Below are 13,756 nucleotides of genomic sequence, written 5' to 3' on the forward strand. Positions count from 1 at the left end.
CCTGATATATTATTTTCAATATAAATGTATGGGGTCTTGGGGGCCCTCTGGTTGCCTTGGGGCCCTAAGCAGCTGAGTAGTCTGCTTATAGACTGAGCCCTGGTGTCACTGGTCTTGTTTAACCCAAAGACACTGAAGGATGGGTCAAAGGCAGAGAGTGAATTTACAACCTTATCTTATGAGAAGATTATTTGGTTAAGTGATAATCCTGATCATTGAGGTCACAACATTGTAATAGGGTCTTGTCCCAGTGCACCTGCAGAAGAACCTGGGATTTTGAACCATCAACCTGTTCAAATTTCACTCCCTGAAATGAATAAACTATAAATACATTTCCCACAGAATATACTCATGTCTTGGCTGACACGTCTCTGCAACATCACGTGGCGGTCGGGGACAGTACCTGTGGAATGGCAGACCGGGGTGGTGGTCCCTCTGTATAAGAAGGGGGACCGGAGGGTGTGTTCCAATTACAGGGGAATCACACTCCTCAGCCTTCCCGGTAAGGTCTATTCCAGGGTACTGGAGAGGAGAATCCGACCGATAGTCGAACCTCGGATTCAGGAGGAGCAGTGTGGTTTTCGTCCTGGTCGTGGAACACTGGACCAGCTCTATACTCTCCATCGGGTCCTCGAGGGTTCATGGGAGTATGCCCAACAAGTCCACATGTGTTTTGTGGATCTGGAGAAGGCATTCGACCGTGTCCCTCGTGGTGTCCTTTGGGGGGTGCTCTGGGAGTATGGGGTCCGGGGCTCTTTGCAAAGGGCCGTCCGGTCCCTGTATGACCGGAGCAGGAGCTGTGTTCGCATTGCCGGCAGTAATTCAGACCTGTTCCCGGTGCATGTTGGACTCCGCCAGGGCTGCCCTTTGTCACCGGTTCTGTTCATTATATTTATGGACAGAATTTCTAGGCGCAGCCAGGGGCCGGAGGGGGTCTGGTTCGGGAACCACAGGATTTCATCTCTGCTGTTTGCAGATGATGTTGTCCTGATGGCTTCATCGAGCCAGGACCTGCAGCAGGCACTGGGGCGGTTTGCAGCCGAGTGTGAAGCGGCTGGGATGAGAATCAGCTCCTCCAAATCTGAGGCCATGGTTCTCGACCGGAAAAAGGTGGTTTGCTCTCTCCAGGTGGGTGGTGAGTCTCTGCCCCAAGTGGAGGAGTTCAAGTATCTCGGGGTCTTGTTCACGAGTGAGGGAAGGATGGAGCGTGAGATTGACAGGCGGATCGGTGCAGCGTCTGCAGTGATGCGGTCGCTGTATCGGTCCGTTGTGGTAAAGAAGGAGCTGAGCCGGAAGGCGAAGCTCTCGATTTACCGGTCAATCTACGTTCCTACCCTCACCTATGGTCATGAGCTCTGGGTAATGACCGAAAGGACAAGATCGCGGATACAAGCGGCTGAAATGGGCTTCCTCCGCAGAGTGGCCGGGCGCACCCTTAGGGATAGGGTGAGGAGCTCAGTCACACGGGAGGAGCTTGGAGTAGAGCCGCTGCTCCTACACGTTGAGAGGAACCAGCTGAGGTGGCTCGGGCATCTGCTCAGGATGCCTCCTGGACGCCTCCCTAGGGAGGTGTTCTGGGCATGTCCCACTGGGAGGAGGCCCCGGGGAAGACCCAGGACACGCTGGAGGGACTATGTCTCTCGGCTGGCCTGGGAACGCCTTGGGGTCCCACCGGAGGAGCTGGAGGATGTGTCCGGGGTGAGGGAAGTCTGGGAGTCCCTGCTTAGACTGCTGCCCCCGCGACCCGGCCCCGGATAAGCGGAAGAAAATGGATGGATGGATGGATGGATATACTCATGTTTGTTCTTAAGAGGTCTTTATTGGCATCAGTGTTTTATGGAGAAATGAATCTTAAATCCAGAGAAATTCCCAGGCTGCCTGAACTTTGGGTTTGGTGACAATGAAAACAGGAAAATGAGGAATAAGTTAAACAAAAAGTGCAATTTAAATCAAATATTTGTCATTCAAAAACAGCAGTGAAACATCTGAACATAACAAAAAGGTAGTGATACACACAGGAGATTTCAATGTAGTAGTTATAGTCAAATTATCAGCTAATTTTGTGCTATAAAATGTCTCTATCAGGAACATTTTCCTTTGACATGTTAACTACATTTTCACAAAACAAAATATAAATAATCTCAAGAAGCAACTTAAATTAAATTAAATAAAAATTCAAACAATTCAAATTTCTGTAAACGGTAATGTAAATAACACATTTTCCATTTCATAATTTCATTTTTGTCCATTGTCATAATCCTAATATAGATTACAGTAAACTGGGATTAATAGTCCAACATGCTTCAGCAGCTTCTCACAAAAAAAAAAAAAAATCTTTCCATCACAACATAGTTTTTTTTACAATTAGGAAAATTAAACCATATTTTTTAACCAAAGACAATATATAACAGCTGTGTTCCCATTACAGACTGTGTAAAGTCTATGGTTCCCCTTCAGAAATCAAAAATGCATGACTAAACAAAAAACAATACAAAACAGAGTAACAAGATTAATCAGACATGCAATCTGACACAATTAGCAAATCGCACAGGATGCAGTTTTTTAAATATCATAATTTCCTCCACAAACCACAAAAAATCCAGTCTTAATCTGCATAAAAACGGCTAATCCTGTATCTTAAATGTGTTCATATTTCAGTCTTTTTGTCAATTCTTCTGGATGTGTTTAAAATGTAAACTTTGAACAGAATCCTATAATTAAAACATAAATCACAAATCTAACCTCAATGCTTGTCAGAATAAATTGCAATTCGATATTTTACCCAAATCATTCAGGCTTAATACAAATAGGCTCCAGACACTTCCTCTTGGACAAAAATATGAAGTATTTCTGTTCTGTTTTGAAGGAAAAATAAAGTAACTGAGTCAACTTAAAACACAAAAAACAAATAACTATGATTTTAGTTGGGAACACAGCTGCTACAAAAGTGAAAATGCAGTTTAGACCTTTACAAACGAAAGCACTGATCAAAAAGGCCTAGATCAAGATTGCATAGAGGCTAAATGCTAAAGCTAAAGCTAACTGTCCAGTTTGGGTTTATTCATTTAAAGGTACACTATGTAACTTTTCTTGTGGAGAGGTACCACCAAGCCAAGTCACAGGTTAGATCTGTGGAGAGATGACCCCACTCACAGCAAGAACACGCAGTTTTCAAGGTAATTTTCTGCCATCAAAACACCCGCAATCGCAAGACCAGCTTAATGCTATACTGTGGAACATTCCAGGCAAAGCACAAACATTTCCATGAGCACAAGCAGGCGGTGGACCTTCCATAAAAAAAAAGTTACATAGTATGGCTTTAAGAACAGATGACCGACACAGGAAAATGAGAGAGAAGGGAACACTCGAAGAATAAGTTACACTATATTACTGTATAATTATTGCCTGATATTTTAAACCAATGAGAGAAGAGTCAGAGGAACTCACAGTCCCCAGGCTCATGTAACCACACTGTATTTGGGAACACTGATAAACAAGAAATACAATGTTAAACTAGATGTTATGGGCACTCAACAATTTTAATAATATAAAGTCCCATTGTGAAACAGCTATAGGATGGGTTCAAGTCATTTGTTGCCTTAAGAACTTCAGAATAATGAGTTAAGTTATTAGACCCCAAACCTCAAGCTATAGCTGCTTATGAGACAGTAAAGAAAGGCTTTTTTAAAAAGATTTAGCTCTGGGTGAGGCTCAGGAAATGGAAGACAAGGGGAAACATTGAGGTCGAGTCCACATTAATAGTTCCAATATTTTAGCTTAATTTAACTCTTACACAAAGAATATGTTTTATTGGTAAATAGTAAGATTGTTCTAATAAATGTGCTATATGTGCTGTAACTTGTGTGCTTAAAACGGTGCGAATGTAACTAAAACCAATAAATCCTGACAGATCAGGCAGAGGACAGGGAGCTGTGGCTGGTTGTCACTGACAACACGTTAAACAACACACTTTACAAATACAGGGAAAACTTCACAGGAGGACACTTCTGTGTCCAGAAAAGTACCTCTTTGTGTGTCGATGTTAATGCTAATGCTAACATCTACTAAAAAATTAAACTAATATAATAACAAAGTTAAATTTGTTGTAAAGATGACCTGATTATTTTTAGGTGTACATTATTTTAGTCTGTGGCATTATTTAAATATTTATTAGGCTCCAAAATTAGCATTAGCAACAACACACAAAGACATTTAAACACAGAAGTGTCCTCTGCAGGAGGGATTTGCCTCATTTGTGTTTAACATGTTGTCAGTGACATCCACCCACAGCTCCCTGTCCACCAGTATTTATTTGTATTATTCCATACAAAAAATAATGAAACTGATTATTGTGGACACAGCCTGACCATTTACACATTTAACTTGATTATCCTGGATTACAAACATTTTTAAGCTATTACAATAACTCGGACTTGTTTTAGTACAAATATTTGAGTGGATGAGTTCTCCCTGCTTTTTAAATCATAGGGCTTAGTCTTGTGTTTTTTCCAGGTAAACGTCCAACCTGGCAACCCTCAAATCCAAACCTGGCAACCCAAATAAGGCTGACATGGCTCCACTCTGCTCCAGGACTGCGGGCTGAGGCCCTTTCTGTGTATTTGGGGGTTAGTTTTTAGGGCTTTTTCGGGGGTATATTTCACGTGTCTTGGAAGGGCAGGTGGTGGCAGCCCGGGTCGTCGTCAGGTGACCAAAAGGAGGAGGGGCGTTTGTGGTGCAGCTCTCGGCGAACGCAGCGAGGACACGGCTGAGCTTTGAGACGACACTCGGTGTGAAACACCGCGCCACAGCTGTCACATCTGGAGGAGAGAAGTAGAGAAAAAGAAGGGGAGAAAGAGGGAGAGAGTGAGAGAGAGGGAATGGGAGCAAAGGAGAGGATGAGAGGAGAAAGGGATAGAAGGAAAGAGAGGAAGAGAAGGGGAGGGAAAGAGAGAGAGATGTGATCAGTTACAATTGACTTGAGCCATGGGCTGCCTTAAACCTTTTAAAGCAAGTACCACCTTAACTCAAAGAAGATTAATCTTGTGCTCTCCTCTGTCTAAACACCCTAAATTAATATTTGTGGACTGAAAAAAGAAAATGATTTGTGTTGAAACCAAGTCTGGAAACACAGTTTTAAAAGAGCCATTGGCAGTCACAGCACATTTCATTTAAATTACCTGTACATGTGAGTACATGTTAAATGAGACAATTGAAACCACTACCATTTTACATAAGATTAGTTCTTTTTATGACACATCAATAGCACCGTTCTCCCTATATCATCCCTGTTTGTACAGTAACAGCTCTATCTGTCCACACTTCACTCTGTGTCTGAGAATGTTACACCCTCCAACATGGCCACCGCGTTTCTGCCTCTGAACACTTTGAGCCTCTAGAGGCGACACTTCCATGAAACACTATCAAGCCCTATCTCTGACAGAGTCCAGACGGAGCAGAGACAGGACCAAAGGAACCCCACAAAGTCTCTGTCAGCAGAAGAGAGTGAGAGAGAACACAGAGAAGGGATGGGAACAGTACACAGAAACACCTGGATGTTACAGATATAGATACACAGACATTAAGGTCTATGCAGAAATTCAACCACATACACATTTCCTTGTTCTTTCTTCTTTCATTGTCAGCCAATTACAGCCTACTACCTGTGCCCCTCAACCAATCACTGCTCACACAATTCAAATCAAACTCTCACATACTATGGCTAATCTGATACCAGAGTTTTTCTGGATTGGCGCAAATATCAATACCATATCAGATTGGTGCATCTCCCCCCCTGCAGTAAAACTGGACTGACCTGCAGGAAAACCAGTACTTAACCAATACCAAACCAACTGTTTCACTAAACCAGGTCTAAACCAGGTCTAAACCAGGTCTAAACCAGGTCTAAACCAGGTCTAAACCAGGTCTAAACCAGGTCTAAACCAGGTCTAAACCAGGTCTAAACCAGGTCTAAACCAGGTCTAAACCAGGTCTAAAACACCTCTTACAGACATAGACCACTACAGTCTGTACCAACAAATAGCTTATTTCATTATTGCATCGTATATTACCTCTTGGTGGCGTTCTCCATGAAAGGGTACAGCACCTGTCCGTTCTGACACAGTTCACAGATGAATCCTTTTTCTCGACACAAACTGCAGCTGAAGACATGAGAGCTGGCGAACTTGATCACTTTGGACAGAAATGGGGCCAGTTTACCGTCTATCACCTGCGAGAGAGGAGAGATTTTTACATGAGAGGGATTTGAATTCAAAGTATTAGTCCAAGTAGGACCTCATGTGGAAAATCATGGATACAATCTGCCTTTTTGCAAATTTTCTTCCAAAGGCTTCTTACGATATTGATTATTGTGTCAGCCAATATTGTGGTGTCAATATTTTTGCGATATATGGTTCTGTTCTACAAAAAACAGAGCAATGCATTACACATGACTACAGGCCCTTTTTCAACTTCTAACTTGTCTCAAAAGTACTACAGATCTTCACTTAATGTCTTATTCATTCACTGAACTACATTAATATTAAATAAATATCAGGCAGTGGACAAGTTATACATGGATAACCACAGGCAGCATGTTCAGACCTTTCTATACAATGTCAATACTTAAGCGAACGATCTGTCTGTCTATAAAGGAGGCATTTTTGCTTAGAAGCTATTACAAAACTAATCTAAAAAATAGAACTAGCGCCAAGTCGATGTTTTTCATTTCTGTATGTGGAACAGTTCAGATCGTGGCACTATTTTAACACTGACAATTACATTTTATTTTGGTTTGCATTCACTTAGGGACAGAAACACCTACACACAGAAGTTTTCTCCGGTGAAGCAGTTACATCGTGTGTCAACGTCTTACAGTCTAAGATTATCCATGAGTAACTCGCTGTTTGCTGCGTGATGTTTGAATATCAAATTATTTTCAATTTATTTGGCCAGTTCTCCGTAGAGAATGAATGGGATAGTGAATGAAATGGCCTATTAAATTGTTCATTCAAAATGACACAAAACAATAGTATAGTAATGCAAATGTTAACTATACTAATAAATAAGATGTGCTATTCAGTAAGGGTGGTTCAATATGGGTACATCAAATATTTGTCTAATTGTCTTTTGCAGATATTCATATCAAGCCACAAATGAAAGGAGTGAAGTCATAGTTAAAGGGAGGGTAAATAGAATTTGTACTTCAAACGTTAATTGAGATTTTTCCCAAAGCTTTGTGTTTACAGAAGTTACACAGAATAAATTGGATTAGTCCTGGTTTTGACTTGTTTAAGCGATTTGTTGACACACGCTTTAGCTCCGCCCCCTCCTTTTCAGGTTTTGTGTCTACAAGGTCTAATCCGCTAAAACTGGTCTTTAAGAGGTCCAAATCCTGCCCCAAGTCTTGATCCCAAGTCTCACACAAACCCAGGACCAAACCAGGACTAAAGCCAGATGGACCGAGGACAGAGAAGCGAGGAGGGTAACAATTACGTAATATGGACAAAAGCAGGACTACACCAGGACTAAATCAGGACTAGACCAGGACTAAATCAGGACCGAACCAGGACAAACCCAAAATTCTCTAGAACTAAACCAGTGTAGGTGCACTAGATTAATTCCAGTTTTGTCCTGTTTGGCCCAGGACAAAACTAGAATCAACGCTGGCTAGAATGGCATTAAATGTATCTCCATGGAAACAAGCTGATGATGACACGAGGCCAAGGTACAGGTCAAATCTGTGAAGAGGTGAGCCCACTGTAGTAACAACGTATGTTTTCTCAAGGTATTTTTGAACAATAAAAACACCTGCAATTTAACAGCACAGTACCACTTTATAATACTTCAATTTGACTAATAAAGCGTGAACAAAGACGTATTTCTTAATAAACAAGTAGTTGGGTAAGGATGATTACTATATATAACTACTTAATACGGTTGTCAATTGAAAATCAGATCAAAACTAGATACTCATTTGAGCAAGTATTGATGCTAAAAAAATTCTAAAATTCTAATACAAAACTAGCAACAGGTGCATTTTCCGCGTGATTGTAGAAAATATGTTTGACGCATTTGTCCATTCAAACTATAATTTTGTTTTGTAAAAGAAAAACTAGTCTGTGTGTCTCTATCCAAACACATGTGGTTAAAGTGTGCATGAGTTTAGCCCCTGCTGACCCCAGAACGACACAAAAAGAAAGGACTGATTAAGGGAGCCATTTTATTCAGGTCTGAGGCAAAGAGGAGGTCCGTTAATATGGAAAACCAATTAGGGACAAGAGGAGAAAGAGAAGGGGGAGAGGGAGAGAGGGCAGATAGAGGAGGGGGGAGTAAAGAGTAGGATGAGGAGGGAGAAAGGAGAGTAGAAAGTGAGGGGGAGGTGGAGGGGGTGAGAGAAAAAGAGGGCGAAGGATAGGGGAGTGAGAGGGGGTGAAGAGAGAGAGAAGGAAAGGGGATGTGGAGAGGAAGATAAGAGAGAAGGGGAGAGAGAGAGGGGGATAAGAGAAGAGATATGATAGAAGGGACTGGGTAAGAGAAGAGAGAGAGGAGAGAAAAGAGAGAGTAGAGTGAGGAGGGAAAGAAGAGAACAAGAAACTAGAGAGAAAAACTGTGAGAGGACAAAAAGATGGGAGGAGAGAGGGAAAGCAAAGAGAGTGAAAGGGACAGGGGTAGGAGAGGAAGTAAGAAAGAAAGTAAGAAGAAAGAGAGAGCGAGAGCGAGAGAGGACAGTATATATTTGACCAACTGTATTTCAAACAAACTTCAATCATGACCCAAACACCTGACAGGTTTTTCATCAAATACTGAAGTAATTTCATGAGATACTTATTAACTTGTACTTAGGTAACACAATTTTATAGTAACAGTACTTTTCCTTGAGTACATTTTTGCCCCTATCCCCTCTCTCCTCACTCTTCTAGTGCTAAAGAGACACTGGACAGGTCCTGTTTAAAGCCTTACAGGAGTCCGGTCAGTGAATGGGGCAGTGACGATGTCTGGCTTTGTTGTCCTGCCTGTCGCCTCTCCATGTGTCCAATTAGTGCGCTGCAGAGTGGAGCGATGGAGCAGAGGGGAGGGGACAGAGGAGGACAAAAAAACCCAAAACAATGGACTTTTCAGAGGGTTTGGGGGCTCCTCTCTGCTCTACCCCCTCTGCTATGGGACAATGGGGCTAGAGAGCACAGCCAGGATCAGTCACTGGCATTACTTAAAGAGGCATTATGTAACGTTTCTGTTGCGTGTATATTGTACCCTGTTACTTTTTTGGAAATATTTATGCCCTAAAAAAATTACAAATGTTGACACGTATTGGCGGTAAATAAACTCAATATATTCTAGGGCTGGTACAGACTTGGTCGACTAAAGACATGTCCTGCCAATAGATTAGTTGACTAAAAATACTATTATGTATCTCAATGTATCCGACCCACACAAGACTACACCTGCACTGGAGTTCAAATAAACACATACTTTAACAGAAATGTACTAGTCTTTTTACATATTAATGCCAAAAAAATACCAAATCTTCAACTAACCCCCTCACTAACTTTTCCATCCTGTTGTTGTCCCATACAATCCCTACAATCCAAATACAATGACATCATTTACCAATTAATCAACTAAACGACTAATATATTCTTCTCAACTTAGGTGTGCATTAATGGATATTTCAATCAGGAATTAGTAAAACGGCAACAAATTATAAAAGAGTAGAGACGTAGAGTAGAAGTTGCAGTTACCTGTTGCAGATCGGCGAGTGAGTACAGGTGAATGTGCTGAAGAAGGTATTCACGGGGAGAGATCCTGGAAAAGACACAAATATGTTCAGAAGGTTATTGCCAGCTCAGTCCTTGTTATCTTGGCCTACGTCCTCAGAGGTATAATACTCCCTACAGTGGAAGCATAGCCAGGCTGAACTGCACTAGACGGGAATGGATAAGACTATCACAATGTCTTGAGGGTTTATGTCTCCGGGTGCTGGGTCCCGTACTCCATAAACTTCTCCAGTGAACTCTAGGGATACTACAATTTATTTTCAGTATTTTTAGTATTATTAGCAGACGTAGTAGTAGTTAGTATCAGTCATATGGAGAACTTGGCTTCACATTCAGGCTTAGTACTCAGTTATATTTATGTATTTGTAAGACTTTATTATCTCTATATCAGGGTTCGTTCTTTCCATTTGACCCATCTTTGAACCAGTACCTCAGGACACAGCCAATAACACAATGGGAAACTTCTGAACAAGGATCTTGAGTACCTAGCTGACCTAGCAGTAGTAGTAGTAGTAGTAGTAGTAGTAGCAATCCTCACTTGACCTATCCTTCAACCAGTGCCTTTTGGGTTAAACCTGTCAGGAGGGACCCATCTTCAGATCTGAACTAGGATCTGGATTAAGAGTACCTAGCTGAAGGATTAAATGACACACTTTTGTAAGATGTTTCTTCAAAGCAGTCGACCTGTTTAATAAATGGTATTGAATCGTGACTTGGCTTTGTGACAGCAGGTCTGGACTTGTGTAGTGTATTTGAGTAGTTCTGTGAGTAATCTTTAACTTAAGCTCTTCTGAAATGGAGCTATTAATAACTTTATGAAGCAGAGCCAGTGATTTTCCATGTATTATGAAATTATTTATACAGATATTTACAACTGTATCAAGGATCCCTCCAGCTCAGTCCTTGTTATCTGACCTATGTTTTCAAAGGTTTACTCCCAACGATGAGTGCATGGGCAGAACTGAATGGAGAATAATACCACAGTGTTGAGTGTTCATGTCTCCTAGTCCTGGAATGGTCCTGGTTCAGTCCTAGTTCAGTCCTGGTTTAATTCTGGCTTAGTCATGGTTCAGTCCATGAATTATCACTTGTTCTATCCCATTTCATGCTTGCTTCATTCCTAGATACATATTTTCAGTTGTGGTTTAGTTGTGGTTCAGTACTTGGTTCAATCCTGGTTTAGCCCTGGTTTATTCCTGGTTTAGTCCTGGTTTATTCCTGGTTTAGTCCTGGTTTAGTCCTGGTTTAGTCCTGGTTTAGTCCTGGTTTAGTCCTGGGTTCAGACTTGGGTTCAGTCTGTAGTCTTATCGTCTAATTAGGCTTAGACAAACTTTATTGATTCACAAGGGATTTTTTTTCCTGCATAATATTTTAGTCTACAGTTCAAAATAAATCTTTCATACTGGTCCTGGTTTAGTCCTTGGTTTAGTCCTTGGTTCAGTCCTGGTCTAGTCCTTGTTCAGAGGGACTTGGCGGTACTAGAATTTTTAGTTTAAATCCATGCTTGAGCTGTGATGAGTGCTACTCATGTTTGAGATCTGTGCGGGCACCTCAGAGTGAGAGGACAAGCTGATAAAATACTACAGGACCTGGCAACGCACCAAAGACACTCATCTCAATGTGAAGTAGCCTGGGAAAATATGGGTCTACTGTACACGAGCAAGTAAGGAGGTTGCGGGTTAAACTCTGGATCTCTTTGAGTAGAGTGTGCGTGTCCTCCCTGTGTTACTGTGGCAGAGTGGTTATCCTGTCTCCTTCTCTCAGTAAGAAAGTTGTGGGTTAGACTCCTGGACTCTCTGAATTATGAACATAACATTACTAGCTTGAAAACCCAGAGTAAAGTGAAAACCCTCTTAGTAAAGTGTATTATTTTCCTTTCTGCAGACACGCCTTGCATTTGAATCCAGTGGTGTATTAGTCACAGTTTAACAGGGAGGGTGCTATTGACTAATATGATGTAGGAAGTTCTTTACATAGACTTGTGTTTTTCGAGTCTTGGTAGTCAACAACTCTACACACAAGTATCTTATCTTAACTAGGGCTTTATAGGTTCATATCTCTCATGTAACAGTGGTCAAACATATGTATTTAGCGTCACAAGTGTAGACATATGTTGTATACTTTGTTAATAACAGCAATGTAATCTATCATTGGGTTTTAGATGTTTACTTCAGATGTATTGTTTTTTTTGGAGTTTTTTTTTGTTAGTTTTTAGTTTGTTTGTTTTTTCTGGAAACTTTTACACTGTAGTATTATGTTTATCTATCTCTAAGGAGACAAGAAGGTGAAGAAGTCAGAGGCCAAGTCTGTGCATAATGACACAATCATATTTTCTCGTTATTTGGTCAATTTTACATTCTGTCGGTGCATACTGCCATGGTACATGTGTCACTGAGCAACACACTTCACCCTTCTTGCCTTCAGCGTCCGAGTACACAATTAGTTTAATGTAAGTTCTTGTTTAAACCCTTGATCTGGAATCAGTCCTGGTTTAGTCCTCCAGTCCAGTTTTGTTCAAATGTAGTTGGGCTGTATTCACACTTGCACACACACACACACACACACACACACACACCGCAACAAATGTGGAACTAAACGGGGTCTACAACAGGACCAACCAAAAATCGTCATCAGGACTAAACTGGACTCAAACCAGGACCAAACCCGAACAAATGTGAAATCCTCCTTAGTAATGGTTCAGTCCTGGTTTAGTCCTGGTTAGTTTTGTCACAATGCTTAAATTTCAAACTCAATTTCAATACTATGGAATTCACTCAATACTTCAGTTCTGGTTCAATCCTGGCCCCAATCCTTATAAGTCTTATCACTGCAGTTATGTTCCAGTATTCACACTTATGTACTTAGTGTCAGGAGTGTGCACTCTGCTTTGATAGAGAGGACTACATGATTGTCCTCCCTGTACAAAGTGTAATGTAAAAACTATTATTAAACACTTCAGGCATAAGTGTTTTGGTTTTCTGTGCACTGGGGAATCATGAAGTTATGTTGTTTCAGTTTGTAGTAGGAAAAAACGCTAAATCCAAGCAAGTATTTACCTCCTAACATGATAGATATAGAAGATGTATTGTAAAGCAGCTCTTAGGGTCAAATTAGATCACTGAGCTGTTTGCATTGAGTTATAACATGTTTTTAATTGTCTACAAACCAGGAAATGCACTGTTAGCTTGCTAGTTAGGCCTATCACTATAACAAATTTTGAAGTACGATACATTTCTCAAGAAAATATAGACAATAAACAATAATACTCAATGCCATTAAGCCACTGACACAATAACCCTGAAGCGGGATTAACCCCTAAAAAGTATTGTTCCATCTATCATTTATTGAACGCGTATTTGTCATAACAGGCATAATGCTCGTCATTGGCAGTTGTGTGATGGCAAAACTCCACTCTGGTTCGGAAAAAGAACAATTAAAATTAAATTGTTTAGTTTTTTATATTTTTAAGACAGTAAAAATCAGGTGCAGTGCCTTTAATTCTTCCAATTTCTAAGTGGCTTTACTCAATGTAAGTTAAGGAAAAAAATCTCCCAATGCCATTCTTGTTTTAGATATAACAATAGTATAGACTGATCAGAGCAGGAACTGAACTGGCGACCTTTGTGTTGATGGGTGAGTGCTGTACACCTGTGCCGCTGCCCTACTTTCCTCTTAAGCCTAAAAAACATCTGCGCCTTTAAAATTTAGATATCAGTTAACAGACGTTTAGGTTAAAGTTAAGGTTAGGCAAGTATTGACTCTGGTTTAGGTTCGGATCAGTCTCCAGGAAATGAATGCAAGTCAATGTAATGCCCCCAAGAAGCACGGAAACCCAGCATGAGTGTGTGTGTTCGAAGTGACGGATGGAGAGAGGAGGTTTTTAGTGCCACGATCTTCATTAATCTTGAATGTTTAGAGCGTAAGGCCGCGTCCTCTGAGCGTTAATGGGACCAACATAAACAGGACAGGCAGAGGTCCACTCA

The 13,756-nt window shown here is 41.1% G+C and overlaps 1 protein-coding gene across 3 annotated transcripts in view; it reads right to left on the reverse strand.

The window, feature by feature from the left end:
- Positions 1–4,497: 4,497 nt before the first annotated feature.
- plekhm3 (pleckstrin homology domain containing, family M, member 3) overlaps positions 4,498–13,756 on the reverse strand; it is a 33,561-nt gene continuing 24,302 nt past the window's right edge. For all 3 annotated transcript variants that reach the window (XM_055230340.1, XM_033987578.2, XM_033987577.2), the window contains 3 exons: positions 9,738–9,801; positions 6,069–6,226; positions 4,498–4,817 (listed from right to left, as the gene is read on the reverse strand). In XM_055230340.1, coding sequence (XP_055086315.1) covers positions 4,658–4,817; positions 6,069–6,226; positions 9,738–9,801 — 382 coding nt within the window. In that variant the 3' untranslated portion in view covers positions 4,498–4,657. The remainder of the gene's footprint in view (positions 4,818–6,068; positions 6,227–9,737; positions 9,802–13,756) is intronic.

The sequence above is a fragment of the Periophthalmus magnuspinnatus genome, chromosome 21, assembly GCF_009829125.3.
Source record: "Periophthalmus magnuspinnatus isolate fPerMag1 chromosome 21, fPerMag1.2.pri, whole genome shotgun sequence".
NCBI lineage: Eukaryota > Metazoa > Chordata > Actinopteri > Gobiiformes > Gobiidae > Periophthalmus > Periophthalmus magnuspinnatus.